This window comes from Amphiprion ocellaris, chromosome 9 (assembly GCF_022539595.1).
Source record: "Amphiprion ocellaris isolate individual 3 ecotype Okinawa chromosome 9, ASM2253959v1, whole genome shotgun sequence".
Taxonomy (NCBI): domain Eukaryota; kingdom Metazoa; phylum Chordata; class Actinopteri; family Pomacentridae; genus Amphiprion; species Amphiprion ocellaris.
The window spans coordinates 8,370,952-8,388,497 of record NC_072774.1 but is presented as its reverse complement, the minus strand read 5'-3'; the positions used below and the strand labels follow the sequence as shown (position 1 = coordinate 8,388,497).

The following is a 17,546-nucleotide window of genomic DNA, read 5'->3' as shown; positions in this document are numbered from 1 at the left end:
GAAGAATGGCATCTCATTTTATAGGAAGGCTGGAGTAGGTGACCTGCACTTGAACAGCTGATTGCAAATCCTCCACACCTGCTGCACCACTGCACACCTAGGAAAAGGAGAGATAGAGACCAGGCCCAAGGGAGGGACGAGCACTGCCACGAGTCAAAGCCAGAGGCTGAGAGTGTGACAAAGTCACACTTAAATATGTCGTTCAAATTGTATAAAAAAAGTCATAGTTTAGTATGCCATCCGAAATGTGACAAAAACATCATAGTTTAGTATGTCGTCCAAAATGTGGAAAAAATGTCATAGTTTAGTATGTCGTCCAAAATGTGACAAAAATGTCATAGTTTAGTATGTCGTCCAAAATGTGAAAAAAACGTCATAGTTTAGTATGTCGTCCAAAATGTGACAAAAACATCATAGTTTAGTATGTCATCCGAAATGCCATTAAAACGTCATACTTTAGTCTCGTCCAAGATGTCACAAAAACGTTGCACAACCAGTTGAGCTATCCAGGCGCCCACACAGCAGAAGATTTAAGTAATTAAAGAAGTTCCTGCTGCTGGGCCACCTGCATCAGTCGTACAGAACTCCTCTTGGTCTTGGTGTAGAGAAAGTTTGGATCCTTCTAATGTGTGATACTGCAGCTGTTAAAGAACATAAAAGGAATAAGGCAATATATATTGTGCATTCAGCATGAGATGTTGCCTGAAAGCAGATTTCTAGATTTGTATCATCATCATCAAAACCTCCTAAAGATCATTAATAAACAAGTAATATCTTGTTTGTTCAGGCTCGACAGAAATGAAAACATAAAAATGTAAATGTATGAGAGGTTTTGTGCTACTTTTTGGCTTTCTGGAACCAGGATCGCTGCTTTTCCTGTTTCTAGTCGTGCTAAAGCTCATCCACAGCTAGTTGAAGCATCATATTTAAAGAAGAGATACAAGAGTGGTCTACATCTTTCATTTAACTTCTGGCATGAAACTGTATTTCACAAAACTGTTCTATTAGGTACCTTCTAAGGAAGGCTGACTTAATGTGGAGAAAGTCTGGATCCTTCTGATGTGATGCTGCTGCAGCTGTTAAATAACATAAAAGGAAATAAGGCAATATATATTATGCATTCAGCATCAGATTTTGTCTGAAAGCAGATTTCTAGATTTGTAGGAAACTGTTAAAATAAAGGCGATTGAGTTGAACTACAGCAAGCCACAGTTTTGATTTTAAGATAGGTTAAGATAGTTAACATGTAGTATCCTCATTGTGAAATCTGTACAAAAATGAAAATATAAAAGTGTAAATGAGAGGTTTCGTGCAATTTTTTTGGCTAGAAGCAGTGACTTTTTGGAACCACGCTCACTGCTTTCCTGTTTCCAGTCTTTGTGCTATGTTAAGGTTATCTAAAACATCATATTTAAAATACAGTTACAAAAGCCGTTTAAATCTTTCATTTAACTCCCATAACTGTTCTGTCTTGCAATGAGGATGATAATTGAAACTTTACAGATTTAAATCATACAAATTCCCATCTGTCTTGCAGGGGAAGCATGGCGGAGCATCAGCATTGTAACTGAATCACCACCTTCCTTCTTCCTCCGACTCTCCACCTCTTCGAGAGTGCAGCACTCGACAAACAGTGACCAGCTCTATTTGCGCACACATATCCCAAAAGAAATATCATAAATCTACACCTCAAATGATTACTGACTAGATAAATCTTAGTAGATCCTTTTTTTGTTTTTGTTTTTTCTTCAGTTGAGGTCTTCATTGTAGGTAGGGCTGCACAGCGCTCAGATCAGATGCTTATATCATCCTGATGTTCTAAAAGCTTAGTTTTATTGGTTCAAAACCAGCATTTTTCAGTCGCATGATCTCAGTTATGTTTGCTTTTAAATGCTTTTATTTTCCTAGTGGTTTTTACATTGTGGATTTTATACAAACGTACTGTTTCCATTCTAGTTTAGACCGTATTAACAGCATCTATTCCCTTGGTGCTGCTCGGGGAACGTTAAGACTACATTCAAGGGATCTCGTATTTTTGTTGTTGTTGTTTATGTGTCTATTTAATTCAGGAGACTTTTTCCTTTTTTTCGTGAAATGACATACCTCTCGTTAATATGTGAACAAAGATACTCTGTGCTCAAATTTGGACAGTTTGTTCACAGCTCAGGTACTAAAAAACAAAAAGAAACAAAAACCTAAATCTCCAACCAGCCAAGAACCAGTAGCCTACACATTCATGTAAATTTTGAATGAAATATTGATCTATTTTGAAATATTTCTCTATTTTATAGAAGTGATGCTTTTTATAGTATTTGTACAAATTTGAGGTTTTTAAGTTATTCATATCCATCTGCTCATTAAATTGTAGGTTACCATTGTGCTGTTTACTGAATTTCGAGGTCTCCATTTAAGACCGGTCTTGCCTGACACCCTGAATCATTCTTATTCGTTTCCTCTTGTAGTCCACCAAGTCTATTGAGCTCTTTGCAATTCCCATAAGACAGTGGAGTGCTTCCCCTCAGCTCTATGTTTTGTTCAGTTTTATAGAATTGCTTTGAACATATTTGGTTGATAAAAGTTTTACAAGCTTTGGTCTGTTTATCTCAGGTTTTGATATTCTTTGTAAGACTACAGACCTCCACATGATTGTATGAGGAATGTCCATGTATGTATATCCATCTCTATTGTAAATGTACATTTATGTTCAGTTAAGTGAGGTCAATAAATATACAAGCTTGTCTGTCACAGTAACCACACGTGTAAGAGATAAAGGCAGCTGCCCCAGTATATGTGGCTTTTCTCTCACAGGAGCACAAGTTGTCTTTTTTTTTTTTTTTTACATGTTCTACCATACAGTAATTTATTTGTAAAGTAGGAACTGTTTCATGTGATTTGATGTACTGTGATGTTTCGACACAAGCTGGCTTCCAGGCTTCCATTAGAGATGTCACGATGTTAAATATTGCATTCATTATCAACCAAGTTTGTAAAGCCTTTTTACCACATAGTCGAAGTAGTTTGCTCTTCTCACTCGCTGTTTTCTTGTACTTTTTCATAGAGAAGAAAGTTTATGAATCCCCTTTTAGATAGCATGTTTGTTAGCAAACTCTTTTTTGCTCACCCAAAAAGAAGCCATTGGTATTGTAGCTACATTGACCGCAATCTTTCCTGGATGGAAAAAAAAGTAGAATTTCACCTTAAGAAAAGATAGTGTTTAGACGATGGAAAATATTGTTGCTTTGTGACTTATCCCTGTCTTTTTATGAAAAAAATAAAATATGCATTATTTTGCATTTTGTCGGGCTGTCAGTTTGTGAAGCACACAACATAAAAAAAATAATAAAATCTTGGTAAGAAATAAATATTTAATGCCATTCATTTGTTCTATAGTGGAAGTCGCTGCATGTCAACACCAAACTCTCTTAAAGGAGAAAGAAAAGCCAAATTTATCTACGTTTTAATACCATGAAACTACAAATACATAGCCATCAGGAAAATAGTTGTCTACACAATCAAGCACAGCCACTGAATTCAAAGAAAACTAAGCAATAAGATTAAAATCGAGCATAGGTCCATTTTTAAGATAAGTTCTTACTTTCTACTTCCAATTTGGTATTTATCGGTTCTTGGAAATAGCACCTGATCCTATTTACACATTGGCAGAACATAATCTTAGTACATTCCAGCATCTGCTCCTCAGCACACCTAAACATGATTTAATACAATTCAACTGTCATAAATCTCAACTATCACCGATAAGGCAAAATCTGTCTGACGGCTGGTAACAAGATTTACATTCAATCGCCTGCAATTAAACCACAAAGCACACCCTTCAGTATCACGGAGTTAAAGTCACTTTTCTATCAAGAGAAACAACCGTAAAATGTGAAAAGATAGACTGCACATCAGTTAAGGCTGAGGAAGGAGGAATAATAACATGTTTAATATAGAATAAACTAACCTGTTGTTCTCTAAATGAGGGGAAGCGGCTGGATCTGAACACAGAGGTGGGTCTGAAGAGCTGTACAGGCATTTATTTGGAATATATAATCCTTTGCTTCAAATAAGTCGTCACCAATAAAGTCTCTGAGTTCACCGAGTTCGTCGAGGAGTTCTAGCGGATTGTCTTGACCGGGCTCTTGAAACTTGACGCAGCCTGAAGTTGGAGTTGATAAGCCATTGGGTGAATTTTGAAACCATACAGCCTGAAAAAGAAAAAGAAATCACTTTCTGGACAAAAAAATAGTTTAAGTCTAATGGCATTGCTATTGTTTAAAATTTATAGTTCCAGTGAAATAGTCGAGTTTCACATTTAGTACAGACAGAAAAGCAGTCTAAATGGGTCAAATTACTATATAAATTTACAATTTTCAAACATTTACTTGTAGATAAATACTAAAATGTTAAAAAAAAAAAATGTTATGTTAGTACCCAGTCCCTCTGAGGTCTAAGGCAAATTTGGCCCTGGTCACTGAACATCCTATATGGTGGAAATAGATTTTTATTTTGTTTTCAGTGTCATAACTTGGAGGTGTAAAGCAAAAGCTGTGAAAATATGCTTCCGACTGGCATTCGTCCAGCCTCTGCTCAACTAGATGGCCTCACAGCTTTACTAGCCAGTAAGAACTTCATCCATAGTCTGTGTGGAAACTGACAAACCATCAGTTGTTCAGCTAAAACTTTGTATAATCCTGCCTCTTCGCTGCCAGTTACTTCTGAGTTGAGACACTCAGATCTGAGCAGCTGCCTCACAGTCCACCAAGTTTATATTACTTTCTAGAGCTGCCACGAGCAAAGTCCACAAAATGTTCTGCTTCTGGCTACAAGAGTTAACACAAGAGTCTCTATGCACTCCCAGCATCTGAAGAACTGAAGATCCACTGGATTATAATTATAATTGATGGCAATGGCCTCTTAACAAAAAGAAAATCCTGAATGTTGGCATGTGTGGTTAACGTGGCTAATGGCATCACGTAAAATTACAGACACTGCAACAACCCAGTTAGAACAGGGCTAAAACCAGGTGCTACACAGACATGGTACAATAAATCATCTTTGTAGTATTTTGAACTGAAAAACACACACTTGAGGTACATGTGAGACATGCATTCATTTGCTGAAAATGGACACAATATGGGACCTTTAAAACACACCAGTGAAGTAAATTAAAGTCAAACAATAAATACCTTGGCACGAACTGGTTGGCTGGTCGCTTTGGACGGTACTCTGGGTGCACCATGAACAGCATGTGAGGGAACCCTGTACCAAAATAAGCTCCATCTGTGTGGTGGTGTCTGGACGATTTAGGGGTGTACACATCCATGCACTTTGGGCAATACAGCTTCACCATTGCTTCTCCTGGGATGTCTGACAAACCTACATGCAGGATAAAAGCAATCAGTCAGGGTTTCTTCATGCCGAAGGTCAAAGGTTTTCAGTTTGGGAGAAGTGGCTCAATGTGAAGGTTAGGAAAAGTCAGACTTACCAATAGGAAGCATTGGCTGATTCTCACAATAGACTCTGGGGCAATAGCCAAAATCACCTTGCTGATACTTTTCCAGCTAAGGAGAACAAAAAATGTAGAAATCAGCTTTGATGATCTCGTCACGATGCTCGTAAGATACTGAAATTATTAAGTAACAGCCTACCATTTGTGCAATGCCTCTGTTTGTGAGGATGTATCTTGCATGTATGAGCCCATAAAGCATCTCTGCTGCCTGCTCGATCAGGTCACTCTGGTTCGGGTTATCTTCAAGTTCCTCATCTGGAAAATAAAAGCGAATGAGAAAGTTAAACCACAGTCGCTGATTGATTTAACGTGGGAATTGCTACTTCCTACTACTTGAAAACCTCACCTGGCTCAAGGTCGAGGATCATGTCCAGAGCCTGGCGATAGTGAGGCACCTGCTCATTCAAACCTGTCAGGTTAAACTTGTCCTGGATGTAGTCTTCGTCAACCTACAACACAGCAGCAGAAGATAATCAATAGCCATTAATGGTGTTTGTTACTGTTGTAGCAGCACATTGCTACAGCACACTGAAGTGGGAGCATTACACAAGAGCTTAACAGGATTAGTTAGATGCTGCCAGTGAAGAAAGTAAGGAGTTAAAATTAGAAATGGATTGCGTGAATGAATCAAACAAACCAGTGTGTTAGACACCGATGCCAACATCAACCGCATAAATCCTGGTATTTTTATTTTAAATGCTTTTCCTTTCACATGTCTCCTGGAGTGTTGTTTAAGGAAGAAGGTCGCATGTGCTTTGGTGGAAAAGATTAGTGGCAAACGGCCGAAGGAAGTGTCTGTAGCAGACGGATCTTACCTACAAGTTTTACTGTATGATGACCAAATAGCACACATTAGTACTAACTTGAAAAAGACAGATATCTCCAGCTATGTACTCACGTAAATCACTGTGAGACATTCTAAAAGCTATGCAAAAGTGCATTCATTTGTGATTTTATGAATAAAAATGGAGCTCTTTACAGCAAGAAGATATACAGGGCCAGACTAACAGACTTGTACAGTTAGATACAGCTACAAACAAAAGATAGAGGATTATCCCAGACAGGCATAATAGGTAATTAAAACCATGACCAATGTTTGACATAATGTCAAGGGGAAACCTTCTCTCGTCTTATAAGGCAACGAGGGATCGGGAAGACAGCAAACCAGCGCAACGCCTACTTTTGTCACTTTAAAAGTGGCTAAGGCTCCCACTGCATTCACTCTACTTTTTCCTCTAATCTTTTCATCAAAGAATCAGAAGTTTTCTAGCCTTTCAGAAATTGTAACTAACAGAAAAGCATGGGTTAAAGAGTTTGGAAATACTGTGCTGACCAGTAAGCAGCAGTGTTTACTGACAATACAGTTATTTTGTAATCTTTACAAGGTCCTCCTAAACCTGTGGCAAACATGCATATTGTTTCCATGCCCAAAATTCCCAGACTCATAGGTGCCAATGACTTCTTACAAATTACACTGACATCTATGGTCACAAAATCCATCTCATGAAGAGGTACCTTGTATTACAAATACAGCACCTCCTAGACCTCTGTTATTTGCCTATCAAGCCTCTAGGTGAGTGGAAGATGCATTCTTCACCTGCTCACCTTAAGAAACCAAAAACTCAAGCCAAGATTTTACTTGAGGATTTTCAGTCTGATCTTATCTGATTCTGACTTTTTATCCAGTTATTTAAGTGAATATACTGGCTAAAAACTTGTCATTTGAAATGGACTGGGACTGTTTTTTTCCTTAGCTGTACATTCGAGCAGGTTCTTCTATCACTTTCTGACAAAACTATCACTTGCACAGGCTTTCCTCTGGTATGTGTTATCACCACCATTATAGCTTATCTTATATACTATTTCTTGCAACACCACTAAAACAATGAAAATGTCCACTGACTTTAGGAAAGGCGCAATCCTCTAAAATTACATTTATTAATGGGGAGCCAATACAGCTTGTTACAAATTGCTAGTACCTTGGCATTGTGCTTGACCATACACTTGCAGAGGATCTGTGGACTGACAACAACTTTTTCTATCCTTTAATGTCCAGAACAAAATGCGTCAAGTGTTCTACTATGCTTTAATCGAGCATTCTGACCTTGTGCATCACCTGCTCTTTTGGCAAAGCTAAGGAAGCACAGAAAAAGATGGTAAGAAAAAACTGTAACAAGGGCCAGTAAGATGCTAGGAAAGTATAAAATCTATCTACAGGGAGAGATAATAAACCAGGTAAACTACACTGTGAGTGACAAGAACCTCCCTGATGCCTCTGTATTTGAACCACTACCATCAGATTGAGGATATTGCTCCACTTGACTAAATACATATTTAAATTATCATGTGTTGCTCAATACATCAAGTCTTTAGAGGAGTAATGAATGTAACTATAAGTAGGATGTCTAGCTAGTCTGATCATCCTAACTTGTTCCAAGATGCGCAGTATGGATATCTGTATGAGAATGTCCACTTGGGACTTGCTTGTTGTGATGAAATGCCAGGTGACTATGCTGTAAATCTAATAAAATGTCTGTCTATCCTAATTGTTTGGTCAATCAATTGCTTTTTTTCTAATTGTACAGGGTCGATGGTGACATCTTCAAATGCCACATACCACAATATTGAACAATTATAGAAATAGGTCTTAGACCAAGCAACTGGCAACAACAAAAATATCTAATTTACAGCAATGTAAAACAGACAAAAGCTGTAAATCCACATATATGAGCAGCTTAAATGAACAAATAAAAAAAAGGGTATGACCATCACACAAGGAGGGCTGCATTATTTGTGACACTACATGTGTAAACCCTGACTCTGATGTATATGTAAATGTATACAGTGAGGCTGATAAACCAAACAAATGTATCATATATCATTAATTGGAAGCTAATTGATTGAAAATGTACAACTCATTCATTAAATCAAATATTTACTGCAGTTCTACATGCAAGGTAGCAATAAATTATGTAAAATATCTCAGTGACTGTGGATGACTGTAAGGTGCAAAGCAATAGTCTTGGAGAATAAACTGTTATACATTCTGGATATTATGTGTGGTGTATCCCGTTGTTCCAGTTTAACTGGTGATCAGGTTAACTGGCGATAGTTGCCGTCTCCAGATGTTTCGTCCGCAGATTCGTCACGATCAGACCTGGATTTACGTGAAATAAAGATACCAGATAAAGAAGACGTCGCCGAAAAACGTCAGCATCACTACTTAATAAAGTCTGTATCCATGTAAATATCATCTACAGACAGTAAAAAGAAATGTGTGGGCCGAAATAAAAAACACGTATTTTTCAAGTATGGTGAGGTGATTCGAAACCACGTAATTCAGCAATACAATTACAAGACCACCGTTTTACTCACTGTGCTACCGATCAGCTCTGCAAGCATCCCGCTTCATCCACATAGATCACTGCCATCCTGACAGGTGTTTAACACCTGGTGATTGTTCAGGAATCACGCCCATGTCAGCTGGGGATAGTCACAATTTAACACAGGCTGCCTGGTTAAGAACGAGTCAGACAACTATTTATTGTCTCACCAAGAAAACCCACAACATAGAAGTACGTCCACTGCTGTGTTGTGTGTTAGTTTGTGAGTTCAGTGGAACAGATCCAGAGCAGAACTTCGAGCTGAACTCATTCTTAACCAGGAAGCCTGTGTTAAGTTGTGACTATCCCCAGTTGACATGGGCGTGTTTCCTGAACAATCACCAGGTGTGAAACACCTGACAGGATGGCAGTGATCTATATGGATGAAGCGAAATGCTTGCAGAGCTGATCGGTAGCACAATGAGTAAAACGGTGGTCTCGTAATTTTATCGCTGGATTACGTGGTTTCGAATCCTCTCACCTACTTGAAAAATACGTGTTTTTTATTTCGGCCCGCACATTTATTTTTACTGTCTGTAGATGATATTTACATGGATACAGACTTTATTAAGTAGTGATGCCGACGTTTTTCGGCGAGGTCTTCTTTATCTGGTATCTTTATTTCACGTAAATCCAGGTCTGATCGTGACGAATCTGCGGACGAAACATCTGGAGACGGAAACTATCGCCAGTTAACCTGATCACCAGTTAAACTGGAACACCGTCACCAAGCAAAGGAAGATCTATGAAAGGCACGTTGTGGTGCAATTTAAGCATTGAAAATTAGTAGTCTGGGTCAGTTTCTCACATCTCAATTTAAGAGTGAAACAGACAATAAGGCTAACCTCACAGAAGAACTCATTCCCTCGGAGTCCACAGAACCAGGATATCCAGGACACCTCCTCTGAGCTGCTCATCCTGCTGACAAACCAACACAGATGCAGTGAACTATTTTGCACAGGCTGGCTAAAAACAGAGCTAAAAGACTGAGAACGAGCTAACTATGCTAGTCAGCTGAACCTTACAAAAAAACCCCGAATTTAATATTTTAATTCCACCGTATGTCTAGCAAACTAAATCGGACACATCTGAAAAATGTGTTTGTATTACACATTAGTGTTAATTTACGTGGAGTTTGCCTCTCTAAGCTGCTAGCTACGTTAGCTCCTGATTAGCTTGCTAGCTAGCGTTCGTGCTAACACGTAGCCTCCATTACAGACAGCGTAAATTAATTATTTCAGCGACAATCTATAGTAACAAAAAGTGTTTTCGCCTGCGTGTGTAAGACTGATAAAGTCGTTTTCACTCACCCGTCTGAGTGTTAGTGAACACAAACTTCTTAGCTCCGCCGGTTTGTCCTCTTCCTGTTCACAAATGCATCCGGGTCATCCGGAAATTTCAAAATAAAGGGCCCAGTGCGGACGTTCCAAATAGACAATTACATTCCTCAGTTATTCTGAGTTCATTTATTCACGTCGTGAAAAGCCACTTAAATTATGACGTGAATAATATTACACTGAATTTACTAATGTTGGATGGAACTGAATTAATGGCTATAATGCACCATAATAACTATCATCATATAACTTTCCAAAGACAGAATAAAATTGTTCTTAGAGTTTTTTCTGGGAGTGTAAACATAACATTTACCTTTTAAGTATTCTATTCTAGTAATCAAATAAAGTTAAAGAAGTACAAATCTTTCAGAAAACATTCCCCTATAACTGTTATGTGGCCAGATTTATTGGTATTTCTCTGTATCTCCATTTTTAAAATCTCTTGTACTTATTGTAAACATTACACAGAAACATTTTGTCATCTTTTCTTTAAATGTGAAACGTCCCAAAATAAATGTGATCAGATCTCACTTTTTTGAATCTCCCAACTCTGTTTTGTCCTTTAACCTTTAAGATATTATTGTTTGCTATAGTATCCAAGTGGCACTCCTGAATATCTGATTGCTTTCAGCATTCTGTGTACACAATATGTACAAAAAATGTACGTGCAATGTACTTTTGTTGTCCTCTAATATCCACAACAAAATGCTTCAAATGTTCCATTGTGCTTTCACAATAAATGTTCTGGCCTTCTGTGTCATCCGTTGTCTTTTACTTCAGAAATACTTTATTTAAACAAGGCTAAAGAAATGTTTTTACTATTTTACATAAAATATCCAATGCCTACTGTTGTATTAAGTAATTTATAGACATTAATATGTATTGTACCCTTTGAAACCACAATATGGAAGCAATTTCACATCTGTTTCTTGAATGTGAGGACTGATCTCACATTTGTGAACTTTATCTACTAGTTCAAATCTTAAAGATATTATCTGTTACAGTGGTAATCCTAATGGTGCTCTGGAACATCTGATTAATTTCATCATTCTAGGCGCAACTTTTTGTAATTCACAAAAATAAATTTGATAAATTGCTCCTTAAGTTGTCAGTTTTTTATCAGAGGACTGAAGTGAAATCACCCAGTTTACTGAAGAGCAAAAAGCAACACATGTATGAAAACATCTAAGAATTTCTTTCCTGAAAACTCAGACTAAATATATCACATTTACAGTCTTTTGTTGTTTTCACTTCCACTCTTACGTAAGTATCATATATATTTTTCATCTTCTGTTCTCTAATCCAATTTGTATTATATATGGTGTTTACCTGTAGGTTGGCATAGCATTGTTTTCTAGTGATGTGCAGCAATTTGGATTGACTTAAAACCCCGTTTTAGCAAGAACTGGAACACAACACATTTTTCTTTCACTTTTACCTTTAATGATCCACCAACAAACTTCTAATAACAGGATCTCTGATTGTTTTATCGTGCACATCTCGCTTAAATATGTTGATTCTCAGGTGGTAGAATGTTGGCAAACTTATATAAAATACGATGATGTTCTACAGTGCTAGGATATAATTGTTACACATGATCATAGCTACTCCCATGTAGATCTAATATTATTTGACTGTTAGAAACTGAAGCAAGACGCATTTTATATTGATTCAGTTACTTCATGAATATTGCACAGTTTTATTTTTTCCCCAACACAAATTTCAAAGCATTTAGGTGATTTTTAAATCTGAAAAACAACATTTTCAGCTGGGATGGAGAGATTTTTCAGGGCAGATCTGAAAAGGTTTTGCGACGAGGTGGTCCAACTTCTTTCTGCTCTTGCTCCTTTCCCATCCCTTCAAACATCAAGATCCTAAAAGGAAGTAAATCCCATTAGCTACTTTATGAGACATCATTTTGAACTTTTGACAAATGTTGACATAGTAGTTGGAGATCTGGGATATTTCTTTGTAATGTTTTAAGCTATTGTTAGCTGTTTTTGGTACCGTTTTTCTAATTTGGTGAGCTAAACTTAGGCTTAAGGCTTTCAGCATAACCAGCAGCTTCTCAGAAATTGAGCACCAGAGTCTCCACCTATAGAGCAAGTCATACTCACAGCTTTAGAATTGCATTTCTTTTCCCCAACATCATATTCAGGAAATCATGGTAGCTGATAGTGTCCTTAGATGCACCCCCAACAACCTCTGCCATCATCTTTTTCAGCTCTAAGTGAGTCTTGGCCAGTCCAAGTTTCTCCAGCATCCGTTTTAATCCCATTATATCTGGAAAATTAATAGTTCACAGAAAGGAAACACACTTTAAAAAGTGCATTTGTGTATAAAATGTGAAGATATCTTGTCATGAGTCTCAACAGAAAGCAAAAGCTGCTCACTGTGACTAAAAATACTTTAAGACGGTAAGAGAGACACAGTTTTACCTATTTCTCCTTTGTCGTTAAGATCAAACTCCATGTATTTCTCTGTAATACAAAGAAATATAATCATAAATTCCATAATTTACGACTGCACATAAAGTAATGAAACAATTTATTGCCCTTGAGCACTCACGTTTAAACATTTCAAGTTTTGAAGCCAGGTCTTCCTCTTCTGCATACTGGGGGTCTGTGAGAAAAGCCTGAGAATGTGACAAATAAATGATCAAAATCAAAAAATCTCACATATTGTTATCAGTGTAACACAGGTATCGTGTTTTCATGTGCATCCCCACTGCGAAGAAAACTTATTTTAATCGTAACCAGATGAATATCAACAAGATATCAATAATCAACTCAGCTCACCTCATTGATAGAGTTCAGTTTTTCCTCCTGATGAGACTTTAGGAGACCAAAAGCTTTACCTCCTGTGGGACAACAACAACAACGCATTCACAGAAATTATACACCAAAAAAACACGCACAATACATTGTTTTAAATGAGTTTTAACACAACTAACCTTGAGCACTGCCTTCCATTTCTGTGAGCGGAATAAGTGAGACCGACGCTGAAAGTTTTGACGCTGTTTCTGTAAATGGAGCCACAAGAGGAAGTTGAACGACAAAGTTTCATTTAGCACCGGGGAGCTTCCTCTGTTATATTTAAGGTCAACTGAGATGATGCAAAGAAAAAAATCACACTTAGTCTTCTGAATTTCACCAGACAGAAAAATGCCAATGTTGCATTGCTCAGTAAGAGACGTTTTCATACAGGATGTCTGACATGTAATGTCCAAATTAGGATCATTCATATTTTAAAAAACACAAAACATACAGTACATGTATCTTCAATAGTTAAAATTAAAGCAGTAACAATATTAGATTAGTTGTCAATGATTAAATTGTTCAGGGACCATTTTGACAATCTGTTTGAGACACTTTGTAAAGAATTAAAGTCTAAAATCTTTTATTCTAGCTTAATAAACTTGAATAATTTTTCGTTTGTTCTCTCCTCCATGACAGTAAACAGAAAATCTTTGGGTTGAGACATTTTGTTAAGAATTAAAGTCTAAAATCTCTGATTCCAGCTTAATAAATCTGAATAATTTCTGTTTTTTTCTCTCCTCTATGATAGTAAATGTAATACCTTTGTCTTGAGACATTTTGTTAAAAAATAAAGTGTAAAATGTCTGATTCCAGCTTCCAAAATTGGCATAATTTCTGGTTTCTTTCCACCTTTATGACAGTAAACTCAATATCCTTGGGTTGTGGATAAAACAAGACATTTATGGATGCTTTTTCACCATTTTTTGACCAAACAAGTAACCGATTAATCGAGAAAATAGTCAATGAATGACAATGATCCCTATTTAAAATTTAAGCTGCGAAGGAAGGAAGGTCGAGGTAGCAGGGAGAAGTTTGTCTTTTAAACACACATTAGCCTGCAAAAATAATGCATTTATGAGACCATATTAGACTTTTATTATTCCGGAGATGTACTGAGAGACCTATTTACCCACCCAAACCTAGATGTGAGCTCAATAAATAACTCAGATATGCTTTTGTGGTCAAATTGGTGCAGTGTTTGTTTCTCGCCCCACAGCGTCACTGTTGGTCACATAATCAGGTCAACAGAAAATGTGACTTTTGCAGTTAGTTTCAAGTTGACACTCTTGTGGAACTAAAGGAACTGAGAATAGGTGGAGAAAATCGAAATGTCAAAAGGAAAATGATGTATTCTCTGTTTGGTCGCTGCATTTCACAGAAAATGGCACGATTTTGTTTTCAGCCTCTCCTATTATTTCTCTTAATAGTCGTATCAGAATGCAGAGGTGAGTAGATCATTTCTTTTTCAGATAAAAATCATAATGTATGTACTTTACAGAAGTCATTAGACAAAATGTGCATGCAGTATAATTGCAGTTGTAGCTCTGTGATTAGAACTTTAACAATCTGATAAGGAATGCAAATCAGTTGTCATTATGTGCCATAGATGCTGAATTAAGTGCAATTCTCTTCTGTCACTGAACGCTTTACTGTAAGCACTCTAAACCACCAAACAGACAGTTTTTCTTACATTGTGTGTCTATAAATTTTCATGTTTTTAAAGCTGCCTCACCAGGTACTGAGACTGTGTCTGGGCATCAGGAAGGTGACATAGTTCTCTCATGTTTAAATCCAAACGTGATGGATCCAAAGAGCACCTACAGAGTCCAGTGGAAAAAGTATGTCACAAACACCAGCCGGATGGAGGTCATTTTTATGTGGCCGCAGAAACGCCAAAATGCAAAACGTATGAAATGGGAAGCTGATGGAGGTGGAAAAGGGGGACTTTATCTGTCAAAGCTACAAAAATCAGACGAAGGACTGTACAGTTGTGAGATCTGGCAGGGATGGGGCATCGTTCTGAGCAAAAACATATCTTTAAAAGTGAAAGGTAAGAAGATGTATTCATTTATTTATCTGTTTTTGTTGCAAATCAACCCTTCTCATGCATCATGTGATCTTTCAGACTGTAAAGCCCTTCCACCGGTGACCGCAGCACCCGGCACATCTGTTCGGCTCAACTGCCCATTGAACGTCACATCAGGGCGGCAAAATGTCTCCTGGATGATGCTGAAAGGAAACAAACATGTTTCTGTCAACTCTAAAAGGTTTCAAGTCAACGGCACGTCCCTGGTTAGCCAGTCTGTGACCACTAGCGACAGCGGCTGGTACAGATGCAGTCACATGCTGGGGCAAACTCAGCGCTGCTTGGTCACCAATCTGCTGGTCCAAGGTCAGATTTTAAACTACCACATTTGGTTTCATCATTATCAACAAATCGTGTAACTCTTATGTGCCTTTTTTTAAATTTCTCTACAGAAGTGAGAACTGTTTTTGTGGCTACAACAGTTCCGCTTATTATAACAACAGCTCAGGAAGGTCTGTTTGTTTCTAGTCTTTTATGCATTGCATCAATAATCTCCATTTAATTGTGGAGTTTAGGTTGCTTAAATCTGTCTCCTGTCTGCCTTCATAGTGACAGTCAGAGGTGTTGCATCGACAAACAGGACTGAGAAGAGCAGTGGAGCTTTGATTGCACTCGTGGCATCGGTTGTTTTGGGGATCATCATAATTGCATCGCTGATTGGATTATTCATGTACCGCAGATCTAAGAACCAGAGTATCACGTATCGAGATCACACTGCAGGTTTGATCTGTCTTTAAGCGCTTTCATGCATTATAGACTAACCCAGAAGTGTTATTACAGTTCCATGTTCTCTTACAGACTCTGTGAGTGCCTACGAGTGTGTGGATTTCTCAGGTTCACAAGGTGAGTTCATCATTCCTATCTTTAGCACACCCTGCTCTGTTCAACACATCACTGAGAATTAATTTCTGAATCTCACAGAACCTGCAAGCATGCAACCCAACAGTTTATACCAACGTCAGGATGAAAGCATGTTCACTTGTAAGCATTACCATAACTGTCCCCATGGAATTATATTTTAATCCTTATCCTATTAAATAAGCTGTTTTTCTCTCCTTTATTGCAGTCCATTATTAGTCATTTCCAGACCGCCGAAGAAAAAGAAGATGCATTTCTTCTAATCCAGAACATTCTTGCATTATATATAAATCTGTAATATGCAGCCTCTTGCTTCTTATCTTGTTTGGATCAAAATATCTAATCACCTGTATCATTCCAGTTAAATGGAGACGTGCTTACGATGTAATCTTTCAAAAAATATATATACACTACCATTCAAAAGTTTGGGGTTACCCAGACAATTTCAAACTCACACTTTTACTCATGTGCCAACATAATCGCACAAGGCTTTTCTAATCATCAATTAGCCTTCAACACCATTAGCTAACACAATGTAGCATTAGAACACAGGAGTGATGGTTGCTGGAAATGTTCCTCTGTACTCCTATGGAGATATTCCATTAAAAATCAGCTGTTTCCAGCTAGAATAGTTATTTACCACATTAACAATGTCTACACTGTATTTCTGATTTATTTAATGTTATCTTCATTGAAAAAAATGCTTTTCTTTCAAAAAATAAGGTCATTTGTAAGTGACCCTAAACTTTTTAACAGTAATGTATATATAAATTAAAGGAAGATCTTGAATCCTTGACCTCTAGAGTGACGAGATCCAGTGACTATGTTATACTGTGGAGGGCATTTTTCTGGCATGGTTGGGGTCCACTTGTACCCTTAGAAGAACGACGCATTGCTAATCAATAAAAACAATCACTTTCATCCAAAGATGGAACAAATCAATCCTGATGTGAGCAATCAATGCCTGCATCCATGGGGCACGAAAGGTCATAAAATCATAATTAAGTCATAATAATCGATGTAAAATGCCATGTTTTGTCCACACCGCAAAGATTTTCAGTTCACTGTCATAGAGGAGTAAAGAAACCAGAAAATATTCTAATTTAAAAAGCATTTTTTATTTAAAAAAATGACTAAAAATTATATATCAATTGACAATTAATTTAATAGTTGATAACTAATTGATTATGCATTGCATCTGTAACCTAGATCATCCCTTTTAGATGTCTTAAGCTAAGTCTGGAGGTATTGTACCTATCTTGAACTGGAATTACGACAAGTCAAAATGTGACATTTAATAATTCAGGTCTTCCTAGTTAAAAGGACATTTCAGACAGCCACGATAAGATTTCTCCAAGGGCAAATTATATCACTTTTATTATTGTTGTGTATGGAGTTTCTCATCACAGATATCAATAATTTATCTGCAGATATCTTCAATTTAAACTGTGATATCTGCACTGTAATGCAGAGTTCCAGAGGCTTCAAGTTCCATTAAGTCTGCTTTAGCAACACATGGTGGCCTGACACTTTACTAAGACACTTTTTGTTGGT

General features: G+C 37.3%; 4 protein-coding genes across 16 annotated transcripts in view; 2 read left to right on the top strand and 2 right to left on the bottom strand.

Moving 5' to 3' along the window:
- The window catches only part of LOC111577053 (uncharacterized), a 39,051-nt gene extending 35,758 nt beyond the window's left edge, over positions 1–3,293 (top strand). For all 11 annotated transcript variants that reach the window (XM_055013921.1, XM_055013927.1, XM_055013926.1 and 8 more), the window contains one exon: positions 1,538–3,293. In XM_055013921.1, the coding sequence (XP_054869896.1) occupies positions 1,538–1,567 (30 nt within the window). In that variant the 3' untranslated portion in view covers positions 1,568–3,293. The remainder of the gene's footprint in view (positions 1–1,537) is intronic.
- Positions 3,294–3,441: 148 nt separating this feature from the next.
- Positions 3,442–10,285, bottom strand: LOC111588843 (casein kinase II subunit beta). Of its 2 annotated transcripts, none has more exons than XM_023299424.3 (7): positions 10,203–10,285; positions 9,738–9,810; positions 5,856–5,958; positions 5,649–5,764; positions 5,486–5,561; positions 5,187–5,376; positions 3,442–4,205 (listed from the first exon to the last, which is right to left on the bottom strand). In XM_023299424.3, exons 2-7 carry the CDS (start codon positions 9,807–9,809, stop codon positions 4,115–4,117), a joined length of 648 nt encoding a protein of 215 aa, XP_023155192.1. In that variant the 5' UTR covers position 9,810; positions 10,203–10,285; the 3' UTR covers positions 3,442–4,114. The 2 variants fall into 2 exon arrangements, with proteins under 2 accessions (XP_023155192.1, XP_023155191.1); XM_023299423.3 differs by having other exon boundaries at positions 9,738–9,813; positions 10,203–10,283.
- Positions 10,286–11,904: 1,619 nt separating this feature from the next.
- LOC111588850 (allograft inflammatory factor 1-like) lies at positions 11,905–13,285 on the bottom strand. The gene is made up of 6 exons (XM_023299434.3): positions 13,183–13,285; positions 13,028–13,089; positions 12,798–12,864; positions 12,668–12,709; positions 12,347–12,512; positions 11,905–12,103 (listed from the first exon to the last, which is right to left on the bottom strand). Exons 1-6 carry the CDS (start codon positions 13,199–13,201, stop codon positions 12,016–12,018), a joined length of 444 nt encoding a protein of 147 aa, XP_023155202.2. The 5' UTR covers positions 13,202–13,285; the 3' UTR covers positions 11,905–12,015.
- Positions 13,286–14,357: 1,072 nt separating this feature from the next.
- Positions 14,358–17,524, top strand: LOC111588828 (uncharacterized). Of its 2 annotated transcripts, XM_035943474.2 has the most exons (8): positions 14,358–14,493; positions 14,772–15,098; positions 15,174–15,440; positions 15,527–15,586; positions 15,684–15,854; positions 15,933–15,977; positions 16,056–16,115; positions 16,201–17,524. In XM_035943474.2, exons 1-8 carry the CDS (start codon positions 14,391–14,393, stop codon positions 16,209–16,211), a joined length of 1,044 nt encoding a protein of 347 aa, XP_035799367.2. In that variant the 5' UTR covers positions 14,358–14,390; the 3' UTR covers positions 16,212–17,524. The 2 variants fall into 2 exon arrangements, with proteins under 2 accessions (XP_035799367.2, XP_035799368.2); XM_035943475.2 differs by lacking the exon at positions 16,056–16,115.
- The last annotated feature ends 22 nt before the right edge of the window (positions 17,525–17,546 follow it).

Excerpts from the sequence above, each read along its gene's own strand:
- LOC111588843 (XM_023299424.3), bottom strand. The coding sequence starts at position 9,809 with ATGAGCAGCTCAGAGGAGGTGTCCTGGATATCCTGGTTCTGTGGACTC. Across the intron at positions 5,562-5,648 it reads ACAGAGGCATTGCACAAATG|CTGGAAAAGTATCAGCAAGG; the intron begins GTAGGCTGTTAC and ends TGTTCTCCTTAG. Across the intron at positions 4,206-5,186 it reads GCCAACCAGTTCGTGCCAAG|GCTGTATGGTTTCAAAATTC; the intron begins GTATTTATTGTT and ends TTTCTTTTTCAG.
- LOC111588850 (XM_023299434.3), bottom strand. Across the intron at positions 12,865-13,027 it reads AACTGAACTCTATCAATGAG|GCTTTTCTCACAGACCCCCA; the intron begins GTGAGCTGAGTT and ends TCACATTCTCAG. Across the intron at positions 12,710-12,797 it reads AAAACTTGAAATGTTTAAAC|AGAAATACATGGAGTTTGAT; the intron begins GTGAGTGCTCAA and ends TTTGTATTACAG.
- LOC111588828 (XM_035943474.2), top strand. The coding sequence starts at position 14,391 with ATGATGTATTCTCTGTTTGGTCGCTGCATTTCACAGAAAATGGCACGA. Across the intron at positions 14,494-14,771 it reads AGTCGTATCAGAATGCAGAG|CTGCCTCACCAGGTACTGAG; the intron begins GTGAGTAGATCA and ends ATGTTTTTAAAG. Across the intron at positions 15,978-16,055 it reads GGATTTCTCAGGTTCACAAG|AACCTGCAAGCATGCAACCC; the intron begins GTGAGTTCATCA and ends TGAATCTCACAG.